General features: G+C 41.3%; 2 protein-coding genes across 6 annotated transcripts in view; both read left to right on the top strand.

The window, feature by feature from the left end:
* Nucleotides 1-6,456: 6,456 nt before the first annotated feature.
* On the top strand, nucleotides 6,457-10,990 carry ddt (D-dopachrome tautomerase). The gene is given in 3 exon segments (NM_001017261.3): nucleotides 6,457-6,574; nucleotides 7,713-7,888; nucleotides 10,286-10,990. Coding segments are annotated over 3 exon segments (357 nt in total). The 5' UTR covers nucleotides 6,457-6,466; the 3' UTR covers nucleotides 10,359-10,990.
* Nucleotides 10,991-13,271: 2,281 nt separating this feature from the next.
* The window catches only part of cabin1 (calcineurin binding protein 1), an 89,466-nt gene continuing 89,076 nt past the window's right edge, over nucleotides 13,272-13,661 (top strand). For 4 of the 5 annotated variants that reach the window (XM_031892340.1, XM_031892341.1, XM_031892337.1 and 1 more), the window contains exon 1: nucleotides 13,273-13,540. The gene's annotated coding sequence lies outside the window, so the exon portion shown is untranslated. Of the gene's footprint in view, nucleotides 13,541-13,661 lie in introns of all 5 variants that reach the window. The other variant, XM_031892348.1, reaches the window with a different exon arrangement.

The following is a 13,661-nucleotide window of genomic DNA, read 5'->3' as shown; positions in this document are numbered from 1 at the left end:
TAGGCATCTTAACTGGTTCATGATAAAACTGACAATAGTGTTTGTGAATGGGATACGGAGTGGGACAGGGAGTGTTGTGAATGATATATAATCTCTGTAAATATATCAACATTATTTAAATAAAGAGTAATATGATATAAATATCTCCATGAACCTAAAGCAAAAAGGAGCTCTCCAGAGAAAGACAGACAGATAATAGCAAGGAAAAATGAGCCAAGCCAACCTGTTGCTGAACTATACAGTACTGTTACTGTCACGGGAATTCATATAACAGAAACAACATAGCAAGGCTCTACAAATAATCCGAAATAGCAGTATAGTAAGAATTTCTTTGCCAATTCTCCCAGATAAAACACATATCATCTATAAACAAGTCAAAATCTGTATCTTTCTGGGAAGGAGTCATCCACAGATTAAGGGGCAGATTTTGAATTTTGTGTTTTGCCACAATACCCATTAACAAAAAATTGAAATTGATGTTTTTGATTGATGTTTTTGAGATAAAAAGGGCAGGCAGGTAAAAAGTAGTAATGGATAGGGCAAGAGGTAAAGGTGGCCATACACGGGCCGACTATAGCTGCCGATATCGGTCCCTTGGACCGATTCGGCAGCTAATCGGCCCGTGTATGGGGAGAGCAGAGCGGCCCAGCCGACCGATATCTGGCCTGAAATTGGCCAGATCTCGAGCGGCCAGGTTAGAAAATCTGGTCGGATCGGGGACCGCATCGGCTCGTTGATGCGGTCCCCGATCCGACTGCCCCATTGCCGCCCACATAATCCGATCGGATTATTATTTTTTTTACCTAAATGGTCCCCGATATCGCCCACCCGTAGGTGGGGATATCGGGGGAAGATCCGCTCGCTTGGCGACATCGCCAAGCGAGCGGATCTGCTCGTGTATGGCCACCTTAAGGGTCAACACACAGGGCCACTGATGTGTAAGGTCAAGAGAGAGTAGCTGATAGTGGGGCTACAGGCAGAGGGCAATCGGGTGTGGTGTGAACCGAAACCATCAGAAACATATCAGGCAGGGCTCCCTTTAATAGAGTAATTATAAATAAAGGACACAAACTAAGACACAGTTTATTTTACTTATAGCACATCACCACCTTCTGTAAAGAAACCAAAACTCTGCTGCCATCTAGTGAACTAATGTGCTTGGGAGACAAATTCATTTTGGACTGTAGAAATCTCACTTTGGCACATATTTCCCAAAGGGCAAAACGAAAATCTTGTGTATTGTCACTAAAAATGAGGATTTCAGTGAACATTAGCAATTTACTAAAGTGTGAGTATGACAAGTTTTGGTACATTGGCACACTTTGGCATCTTTTTACCAGGTGAAGTTTCATCAGTATTCACCAATATATCAAGAGTTAGAAGAATAAATTGTCACCCAGAGGAGTTTTGCCAGATTAAGGCTAGAGAATAAATAAATATGCAATGTCATTCTAAAAATGTGCATGATATATTGAGGTTACCTAGGGAAAAATTCACACACACAGTGAAAATGTCCCTTTGTTTCCAGTTTCTTTCACATGGCAGTGGGCTACTGGTATGTTCAGTCGTGGAAAACAAAATCAGTATCAGTATAACAGTATTTTCTGTTATCACAGGTATCCCTGTAGCAAATGTCTCAGTCTGCTATGTACTAACTAGTATTCTGTCTTTAACGAACATCGGTTGGTGCTTTGTGGTCACATGACATGTTCTGGCACGTTCTGTTTAGTGGTGTGTCTCTTGTGAGTATTAAAGATGTGGTGAGCTAAACAGCTGCCCGAGGATGTGCTTTTTTCTTTCTACCCAGATACTGTCTTTGAGCGGACCCTTTCAAACTAAAACCAAAAAATAGAAGTAAACTAAAACTAAAAAATAGTCTTAAACCACGTGTTATGTTTGAAATTTCTTCAAAGCACCCCCCTCTCTTGGGATTACCTCTTGTTGCATATAACAGGAATTATATGGCAAGCCCAGGAACTTTGCCCCTGGGAAACTGCACCAACTAGCATAATTATACTATTGGCATGAAAGGCATTCTCAGGTGAGTGGTACAGGGCTATGTAATAAAACTACTAGCAATTGTTACTACACCTGCACACAATACAACCTTTATTACATTACCACCTCTACTTCTGTGTGCCACTCACAGGTTTTAAATGAACATTATACACACAGAATTAATACTTAACCAACATATCATATTAAGTGCCCTATTAAATAATCTTAAAAAAAAAAAAAATTATATATATATATATATATATATATATACACATACATTTTGCCCTTTTACACCTTTTCCCTGGAGCCCCCATCTGTGTGCTCCCTCAGAGATCCTTACAGGAAATAATGCAGCTCTAGCTGTAACAGGAAGAAGTGTGGAAGTAAAAGACATAACTTTGTCTATTAGCTGTTCTATGTAATATATTTTATAGGGACCTACCTACATTGTTCGGGGTACAGTTTTCCCTACCCTTTACTTTCAAGAAAACCTTTCTCTAATAATTTATCAGCAACTTGTTTAACCGCGGGATTACTCTAATTGCCAACGTTGCCCTAAAAGAAATTTAACACGTGCAATTGTCTTGTTTTTGTTTGTACTATCAACTGCTGGATGGATACCCCAACAGCAAGAACTAGCATGCCTGAACTTACAGTGTGTCCACTTATCGTATCTTTTTTCATTGAAACCCTAACACTCCTTTTTTGCATTAAGCTGATTACCACTGAGCTCTTTATTATTTGTTTATCTATCTTTTCTTTTCCTTCCTACTTTTTCCTGCTTGTATTTTTTTTTTTTACTATTTTCTTTGCTAATTGCTTATGTATAGATGAAATACCACAAGAATATGTACTGTATCTCCTGCTCAGACCACTTTTATTTTACTTTCTTTAACCACCCTAGGCTCTTTTTAATCTTCTTATTTTGTAGCTCCTTTAAGTATATTTGACCCTAAAGACCCACCTGTAGCCTGTTCTACCTGCTGATCGAGGTTCAAAGTTGCTACATTTTTGTTTCAGTTAAGTTTCTTCTTTTTGAATTACATGCTCCATGATTGTAGTTGGCCAGAAACTGGGTTAAAGTTGCTGTACAGTCAATTGGTCAGGTTTTTATTCCTGTTTACCGGCTGTCCTTGTGCTGCATCCTTCTGCTGGAGACAAGCATAATAACAATATTTAAATAATTTCCCATCCTACACCCATTTGGGGACCTGGCTCCTGTACCTCAAGGGCCTGTCCCTGTTGCAGTCCCTACTGTCATGGGTTCTGCTGCGGTGCCCTCTGCTTCCATAAGGCCCTATATTGCCTGGGGGAACCTCATTAGCGCTAACCTGTGGCTCCTATAGTAACTGTAAGATGGCTGATGAGGACTTTCCCCCCCAACCTATGACAGCTTCTGTGTGCCTGTCTGGGGTTGTTGAAGTGGCCTGTGGGCATCCATCCTGAATCCTGTGCTTCACAAACTGCCTCCCTTCCTAGGGAAATATGTTTTATATTATCTCAGTCCGTATCTTGGATCTTGCTACACGAGTTTAGAGTCTTGCACTGTCCAAAGGGATAGCTGGGGGCTGGGAGGGTATGTGCTGTGCAGCTGTGGGTGGGGAGGGGTTATTAGGGCCCAGTAGGCCAGTAGACTGGCAGATTGTGCAGAACTGGCCAGTAATGCAGGAAAAATGGGCACTGTACCAACACCCTTGGTGTAGAGAATTGTGGAGGGACTTAAGGCAGTGTTCCCTGATCTGAGCAATCTGCTCACATCAGAACAGATACAAAATTTGTTTTCACACAAAATCCTTTGTGCGCACCACAATTTGTTGTGTGCACTGGAACATTACAGTGATAACGGGGGGTTGGAGTTTAGAAGAAATAAAGGGGGGGGGTAATAAAGGATCATGCAAGGTTGTGCTGAATTATATGCAGTACTGTGTATTTTTAATAACTGCCAGTATTTTAAAGAGCACCTAAGGGCACAGTTGCACTTGGCAGATGATCTGCTTTTCTCAGCCTGGGTAGGAAACGCTCTCATCCGCAGCTCTGTGTGTAGCTACACTGAGTGGACTTTGGTTGAAAAATTGTGAAAGTGTGCATTTTTGGCCTGAAATCCACTCAGTGTAACTGCACATAGGCTGACCCAGTCTGTGGAGCTACACGGAGCTGCAAACGAGAACAATTCACTTTTCTCAGGAAACACAGGCTGAGAAAAGCAGAACTGCCACACATGACTGTGCCCTAAGGATTTTGGGGAAAATGTAATACAACTACAAACTACTTTTATTATTTGCCTGTAAGTTTGAAAACCCTTAGTTAGGGGTAAAGGGTGCCTACACCCCAGATTAAAATCTACTGTTTCTAAAAGCCATCCAGCATAACATTGACACTTTCATAAGGGCTCATAATCATGAGAGTTCTTTCCTGCGCCCCCCCCCCCCCCCCCCCTGCTTTGTGTTTTCCTGCATTCCAATGCAGGGAGTGCAGGAATATTCTTTGCGCATTATATTATTCATTATGTGCATGTAAGCATCCATCTCAGGTGGAACGCAATATGCGCCTGTGTCTGTACAGGCACATACAGATGTATGCAATGCATTTGTTTCTGTACTCCCCTGTGGTGGAGAACGCTAACCGCAGGGAAACACAGATACAACAGCTTGTGAGTGTGAGCACTCTGGGCCAATCTTGCCATCTGTATCTACTTTGCAAACAAATTTGTCCTATGGGAGCCCACATATTAGCAGATGAGCCAATTGGATGCAATGATCAAATTGCAGAACTCTGTAAATAATCTGTAATTGAACAAAGGAGTACCTTGCCAAATAATCAGTGTCTATAAGGGCACACTGGCATAATGCTGAACACAAAAAATGCATATATTATGTTTATATATTCAGCAAGTTGCATTAAAAAAAAACTGCAATTTGGAGCAGTCTTGCATACAACCAGGTAGAATATAATGGAATGAATTAGCTAATGCATTTAGGTGTGCTTAAACCCATGTCTCAATTGTACACCAAATGCATTTCATAAATGTCAGTGTGTAAGACTAACAAGAGAGGCCCTTTAACTGTAAATTCTACATTGGGGTTAATAGATGCCAACAAAGTAAAGTTAGGGTTGCCACCAAGCCATTATTTAACCAGAGTAGCCAGTAAAAGACCTGCCAAGGCTGGGGCAGTAAGGTAATTAAGTGAGTAAAGGAGTAAATGTGGCACATTCGCTGTAGAAAAAAGTTGAACACATACAAATATTGGCAATGACAATTTGTCATACTCACACATTTGCAGTCACACTATAAGGGATCGTACAGACAGGTGTTTTGCCCTATATCCCCCAATGGTGGTGTTTTTCTTGATTTCATCACAGGGGAACGCAGGTGAAACACAGCCCTTTCTTCCCTATCCTGCTTTGCTCACACAGGTGCATGTTGGCATACCTCCCAACTGTCCTGATTTTCGCAGGACAGTCCCGATTTTGACAGCTCAGCCCACAGTCCCTAGGCCAAAAGTCCCTCATTTCCCTTTGATCTCCTGCACTGAACACTAAAAAAGATACAATGTTTCTCAAACTTAATTTAAAAAGTAGCTTTTGGCAGAGAGCCCAGAAAAGGTAACAAGCTACAGCTGCACTTAGATACAATTGTAAATAATAAGCTATACAGGTCTCTTGGGGGAACTGAGACTTGCAGCTTAAAGGGCAATTTCACCTTTTTTAGAAAAACACAGGAACAGACACATATCTGTAAAAAGAGCATGCATTATTTGGAGAACATTTATCTAATTTATGACACAGTTACAGTGCTGGAACTCTGTATAAGAGGAAGGGGAAGGGTTAAGACTTTTGTTTAGCCTGAATAGTTTAGGCAGGGTCCAGTTCCTTTTGTAGGGGTGCTAACTAAAATATAAGAAATGATTAAACTTGCTCTATAAGTTTTTTTTTAATATGTTGTAAAAAATATATATTGTTTTATTTTTAAGGCAAAAGCATATATCCTTTCCCATGAGATACAAACTTAAGGGAGGGCAAGTGGCCCCTTTGATCCTATTTGTGGACGCCCATGGGGACCTGAGGGCTTCTCTTCTCCTGTTGTGTGTACATGCCTGTGTGAATAGAGTGCCGCTGGCTGAGCTTGTGCTGGGAGATGGAGGGGGTGGAGAGGGGAGCTGACTGAAAGAATGTCATGAGAGTTACTGCCTGAGTCCTATAAATCCATGGTTATATTGTTTATTATAAATCCACTTATAATATTGACATTTCAGTATGATATATATGCTAATAAAAGTGTTTAAAAGGGATATTTTTAATGTAAAATATTTATTAGTGTTCCTTTAACAGGAAGCTCAGAATAGGGAGGCGTATTACTGTTCAGCCAATGAGAAGCCTCCATCCTGCACTGTGCTGTAGTGCTGCTGCAAGGCAAAGGGATATTCCACCCTCATTTCATTTCAGTTAGGTGCAAGAGAAGGGAGGAATTATGCCATTCGTGGAGCTGGACACTAACCTGCCGCCGCAACAAGTACCCCAGGACTTGGCGGAGAAGCTCTGCTCAGCTACTGCTACCATTCTGAGCAAACCAAGGGAGGTGAGTTGGAATTTACAGCTCTTTGTTGGCACTGGCTGAAGCATAAAGTAGGGAAGTATGTGGCCCTTTTACTTGGTCCCATATATATCTGAGCCCCAAAATTTGGGCTTTCCTTGCTTTTTCTTTTTTTGCTTTTAATTTCATAATACTTCAAGTTGCATGACAAGAATAACTATTAGTGCTTGGTGGGGGTCATTTATAAACACTACATAAAATTCAATGCACCTGGGCAGTAACCATTGCAGAGCTGTCAAATGTCCCTGATCACAAATTGCTAAGGGTTACTGTGCAGGTGCAAATTTGCCCTGTGTTTATAAATGAGCCTCACCTATGATAGGGGCTTGGTCATGTGATGCAGGGGAGATGTAATTGGGATTGGGGGTGGAAAAGGCCACCTTTCACAGGTCTGGAGGTTATGGAAATGAATCCTCATACAGGGAGGGACCAGCAGCCTCAACTCTTGCTTTCTACTTTTGTACATTTTGATTTAGAAGAGTTACTGCTTTGGTTTTATTTCCACTGCATTCACTGTACTGTATTTATTATACCCGAGAGATATTGTGCTTCTCTCCTGTAGAAGCAGTACTGGCTGTAGCCCATGCAATGCCTGCCTGTGTGGCTGTAACACTGCTCCTCACTCTCCCTCCTGCCATACCCCTCCCCACTCTGCCAGGGTTACTCTACATTACACAGCTTAAGCCATATACAATCCCTTCGATGTATCACTTGGGCTTTAATTATAACTAATTATAATTATAACAGCTTAGTTTACATGGAAGGAAATTAAATACAAAAGCCTGAATATATATCTTTATATACATTATCATAGAATACCCTGTAGACTTAAGCTCACCCATTGGAATTTAAAGCACAGTTGTGAATGATGAGTCAGGACAAGGTGAAAATTCTGGGTGATTTTTTGCTATTTTCAACTTTTGTTATGATGTAAGAAATTATATTTTATATGGTATACATTAAATTGAACCATTGGTTATTCACACATAATATAGATTTGTATTCCATTCAAAATGCATTTATATACCCAGAATTCCTGTACTAATCGGTCCTATTGTGGGAGAGGCTCTGGGTCACAGTGTGGTTTTTCCTGTACTACAGTTTTACATGTCTTTCTCCCCAGAGGGTAAATGTGACTGTGAGGACTGGAGTCTCCATGGTAGTGGGAGGTTCATGTGCACCATGCACCCAACTGCTTGTCTCCTCTATCGGAGTGGTGGGAACAGCAGAACAGAACAAAGAACACAGTGCTAAGTTCTTTCAGTTCCTGACAGAAAACATGGGCCTTGAACAGGACAGGTAACAATGTATTCTATGTTAGGTTTTATGATTTTGTATCACACCATACAGAGAATAAAATCGTCACTTATAATTGTACCATTGATCTTACGAAATACCAAAATCTAAATACTTAATCTGGGTTTAAATGAAAGGAACAAATATTGTTTTTAATTGCAATCACATTTACAAATAATAAGACCGCTTAAAATGTCTGCATTCACCCTGTCTTGGTAAAATGTAGGGTCTAGTCTGGAAATTGCCCCCCCCCCCCCCCCACTGCCTCTCAAGGAGAAAGACTTTTTGTTTCTAACTGGTTAATCCCCATCCTGAAATGATGTCACTTCAGGTCCCCAGTGACATCATTATGAGTTACATGGCTCCTGGGGCAGAATAACATTTATCCCAGGTAGGGTCAGGTAGAGAGTCTGGTGAAGGGCAAAGCTAGCATGTTGGCCTCTGGATCTGCCCAACCAAACCTGATGCAGAGTTTTCTGGCTTCTGAGCTGATATATAATACGAAGTTAAATTAATTACTAGCCTTGTATCATATGTATACTATCCGTATACGCCTATTCTACGTTTTTTATGGTACCAGGAAAGAATGGTGTAAAATCTGGGAAAATGTAAAATTAGAGAATTGGTGGAAACACACAAAAAAACAGTGTAAAAACCTAATATCTGTCTCCACCTGAACCCGGATGACTGGGAAGAGGTGGTAGATAATCTCTTTTCCCCATTAATAAGTAAAAGAGACAAATTAATTCAATTAAAAATTATACACCAAACCTACTTAACACCTAAGAAATTACACCAGATGGGTCGCTTGGAACACTCCAGATGCCTTCGCTGCAATAAACCTGATGCTGATTTCATTCATTTACTTTGGAACTGCCCAGACTTTCAGAGATTCTGGCAACAAGTCATGTGCTTCGTAGCAGACAAACTCTCCTTACCTCAAGTTCAAACCCAATCACATGCCTGCTGGATTCCCTATTAACCAAGACAGCCTCCACTTATGAGGGCTCTTTTGTTTGTATGTATACCTCCTACTTTAAATAAATGGATAAAGTTGATAAACTCTCAACTGGAACTCTAGGTTAACTTACTTAGCCAGAGGATGCCCACTAAAGTTTGAGAAGATTTGGAACCCATGGCTGGAGTCTTCAGCAACTGCTGTCTAAAACACCATGATACACTCTCCATTCCCTACTTCCCCCCTTCTCCCTTTTCTTCCTTCCCTCTTTCTATCATACCCCTTGTTTATAACAAAATCAGTAAAAGTTGACTATTAAAAAAAAACCAAAAACTTAAAATCTGGGTATAAGTTGGTCCTTATTTGTAGAAAAGAAGATAGGGAACTACTGGGGGGATCTTGAGAGGTATTAAGCTTCACTCTAAAGGGCAGTGCTTGCCTTTAGCTAGTAAAGAAACCCAAAACACGATGTATGTATGTGTAATGTGTACCATTTCTAGCCTACTTTTTTGATCAGCTTTAGTTCGCCTCAGTGCAGGGCCAGGTCGGCTGAGCGCCCTAGGCAACCCAGCTGGCTTGGTCCACCCCCCCCCCCTTCCTCCCGCAGGTGCACGCACATGCGCAAACAGGCGCACTTATTTACACATATGGGGCGGGGGCAGCGGTGGCTGCTGGAGGGGGGTGTGCGGAGGGGGCAAATGGCATGGAAATAGGGGTAATTGAAAGAAGAGGTACCTGCCTGGCGCCCATCCACTGTTGCGCCCCAGGAAGGTTCCTCTTCTGCCTATCCCTAGTTCCAGCCCTGGTTCTCCTGTAAGGTAAAGCTAATCCTTTTGAAAATGTGCACTGTGCCTTAAAGGAGAATGCAAGTCAAAATTTAAAAAGCATACTGCCCAATAGTCCTCCTATTGTTTAGTAAAAAAAAAACACACTTTTGGCTCACCTAATCAAATATTTACTCAGTCACACTTACTTCACATTTTCTAGAACAGGCAGCCATCTCTAAAAAGGTATTCTCCCTTCCTTTCCCTCCTTGCTTCATACTGCACATGTGTTTCATTCCCTGCCCCCCTCCCCTCTGGCAGATCCGCTTCTGATTGGCTGGTGGGCATGTGTAGCTCAGAACAGGAGACAGGATCAAGTTACACACATGCTCAGAGAATAGGAAGGCTGCCGCTGGCAGCCTACAGGAAGGGGAGAGAGATTTCAGTGATGTCACTGTAGTCTTCACACTGCTGTAGGCTGCTAGCACCATATCTCAGAGAAGCAAGCAGGGATCTGGGAATTTAGATATGCACTAAGTACTTAAAAATAATGCCTTTAGACTTACTTTTAATTTATATTAACCTTTCATTGTCCTTTAAATTGTGTATTCAGCATAACCCTACTATGTGTAGACAGAGTTCTTTCATCAACCATTTTTCTTTCTTTATTTTTCAAAGGATTTTGCTGAGGTTTGTTCCATTAGAGCCATGGCAGGTTGGAAAAAAAGCAACAGTCATGACGTTTCTATAACTTCTCAAGAAGTTAGAGACCACAACTGCACAGAATCACCATATCCATCTCTACTATGACCAAGATACCGAGTGTACAGCCATCTGTATGCTACATGTCACCTGATATTACACAAGCTGTAAAAAAATTATCACAGTCCCTCCAAAAAAGGGGTCCGAACAAAACAGATTAATTTGCAAGGTTAATCGGAACCCATTTTAGCCACCCAACCAAAAATCTCATGCTTTCTTTCTGGGTAAAAGACAAACACCATACTGTTCAGTGTACTTGATGGAACTAGTTGAGCTGCTGTATATTTTACTGAATTGCAACCTGCAGCTGTCCACAGACACAGCTATAGTATCAAGTAGATACAAGTCTAAAGCAGTTAAGTAGTAATAAGTATTCTTGAAAAATGCTTCAACAATTATCTGTGAACTGAAGAAGCGACTTGGATAACTGGTGAAATGTTTTTAAGATTACATAGCAAAGTCCGTTGATTTAGTCATATCTGTACTTGATAACCATCTATCATGCTTTCTTGGTGTGGTCTGCAATACATGTTTTCTCTGACTTATGAAAGGCAACAAGACTGTCTACTCTGAAGTTGCATTCCATGATGTATTTTTGGTAAATAAAAGTCATTATGAATACATCTGTGAACAACATGATACTTATTTATTTAAATTTGCTGAACTATACTTGTATATGTTCTTACACATAGTGCTCTCTGTACTAACAATGCAGCCCTCCTTGACCTGTTTCTAAACAAAAGTGGTAAGTGCAAACCATGTTGGGGGGGGCTCTACGAGCTCAGGCAGCAGCAGCCCAAGAAACAGCGCTGAAAAGATGTTAGGAGCAGATATGGGCCCAAGTATCTTTTTGAATAGCTTTTATCTATGCTTGTTTAGTGCTTTGATCATATACAGCTTGAAGCACACACCGGATCGCCGTGAGATGTTTAAAAACTTACAATCTTTATTTGTATCTTTAAAAACAGAGTGCCTGACGCATTTCATAGGCGTGCGCACTTAATCATAGGCATACATCCAAAGACCAATACGTGGCTTAAATAGCCAATCGATGCATGACAAAATTGATGTGACCCGTCCTCTCAAAAGCAGAATGCGAGAACATATTGCTCATATTGTGGCTGAAAGTATCACTAATCCTAGTGTTGCAATAGTGATGTGACTTTGTTGCAAATTCAAGTGATTGACAGGGTGTTCCCAGATGAAAGAAACAGTGATATGTGGACTAAATTATTACGGACAGAAGTTAAATGGATATTCACTTTGGGCACACGCCAACCTATTGGCTTAAACTCAGTTTTTGACATAAATTGCTATATTCCTTCAAAGTGAGTTTGTTTACGGTTACAGATACATGCGTTATCTTTATTTGTTTCTTTTGTTTTATTTTCATTATTTTGTTTCATTTTCTTATATTTGATTTTTGTATGTGTTGTCAATTTTGTGATGTCATGCACCGATTGGCTATTTAAGCCACGTATTGGTCTTTGGATGTATGCCTATGATTAAGTGCGCACGAAACGCGTCAGGCACTCTGTTTTTAAGATACAAATAAAGATTGTAAGCTTTTAAACATCTCACGGCGATCCAGTGTGTGCTTCAAGCTGTATATGACTGAAATTGGATTAGTTCCCTTGGGCTACGGGTCCGGGGCTTGGAGAACCCGGACCATTCATCGACTGCGGTGAGTCCCTTACTGTTGCAGATTTATTGTGGACACGTGCAGCGAGGAGCCCGGGGTTTGGACACCCGGGCTAATATACCATTTAGGTATTGTGTTTGTAGTCATACTTTTTTATTATTTTCTTCTTTTTTTCTACCATTTTTACTTTATCTGCCACAGGGTTTTTTTCTAAGAATTTTTCCCACTAGGATGAAGTAATAGTTATATTAATATATAACTTCCTTTTTGCTTAATTTGTTGCTGTTTAGTGCTTTGCACTTGCAGTTGTGATCTTAAATGTTAAGGTCCCCATACACGGGCCGATTGTAGCTGCCGATATCGGCCCCTTGGACCTATTCCGCAGCTTGTCAGCAGAAACAACGGCCATACCCGACCGATATCTGGCCTGAAATTGGCCGGATATTGATTGGGCAGGTTAAGATTCAGTCGGATCGGGGACCGCATCGGCTTGTTGATGTGGCCCCCAAACCAACTGCCCCATAATTAACCTACATGTTCCCCGATATCGCCCAACCGTAGGTGGGGATATCGGGTGAAGATCCACTTGCTTGAAGACCTCGCCATGCAAGCGAATCTTAACGTGTATGGGGACCTTTAAACTGCTAAATTGAATCAGCAGTGAGCTAAATTGAATCAGACATTGAATCAGCAGTAAGTCTGTCGCTCCTGCACCCCACAACAGGCTGTTTCTTTGGTGGGGATAATTACATTGATAGATGTCTGCCCATGGCTTGCAAAAAACTGTGCTTAATTTGCGAAATGCTGTTGCGCAGGCTGCTCTTAGATGGGTAGAGAAGGACAGAAGGTTAGGCAAACATGCACAAAGTGCAAGTTTAGATCACATGAAATACTATCCTTGCTAGCACTTCTAAACTTTGCTCATAGGTTGATCCCAATGGGATGAAAAGAGCTACGGCAAATAAAGAATCACAAGACCAGGGTCAATTAAAGGACCAGTAAAATAAAAAAGCAAAAATTGTTTTAATAAATTTGTTTGTATCTATTCTTCGGCACCCACAAATAAACCATTACTTGGCAACACATGCCCGAGAGAAAGAGATAGGTATTCACTACATTATTCTGTAGAGATCCACATATACTACCCCTGTCACCATTACGTTGCCCTTATGCGGCCCTAATACACTGCCGCAGACTCCAGTCTATCGCTCCATCAAGGTTGCTACGTTACAAGCGTCACTGCGTCTATGGACGTGTGGCGTGACGTCACAGTCTCGCGAGATGAGATTGGTGACATCTGGATTAGCTGTCTGCATGGAACCCGAGAGCTACATCTGAATGTTACCGGCGCTGCGGGACTTTCCAACAGTGATGTGGGGGCTACGGGCTGTCTTATGAAAATGGGGACCTTTGGGCAGTATGTGAAAAGGCAAAGATTTCTTTAGGGAAACTGGCACACACAGTGATTTGCAGGTGGGCAAATGGAGCTGCGAACTACTCTGCAGTGAGAGGAAACTTGCTGTTGCACTGTAAGTATTTGCTTCTGTGTAATGTTTCCCATAGTTTTTTTTACAAGTGCCTGTAAATGTGCTGGAGCTAATAGAGTTTTTGGTAGAGGGGATCGAGCACATTTAGTGATGATTTATATTC

This window comes from Xenopus tropicalis, chromosome 1 (assembly GCF_000004195.4).
Source record: "Xenopus tropicalis strain Nigerian chromosome 1, UCB_Xtro_10.0, whole genome shotgun sequence".
In the NCBI taxonomy this organism is placed as follows: Eukaryota; Metazoa; Chordata; class Amphibia; order Anura; family Pipidae; genus Xenopus; species Xenopus tropicalis.
The sequence above is the reverse complement of the archived record's forward strand: the minus strand, read 5'-3'. Positions and strand labels throughout refer to the sequence as shown.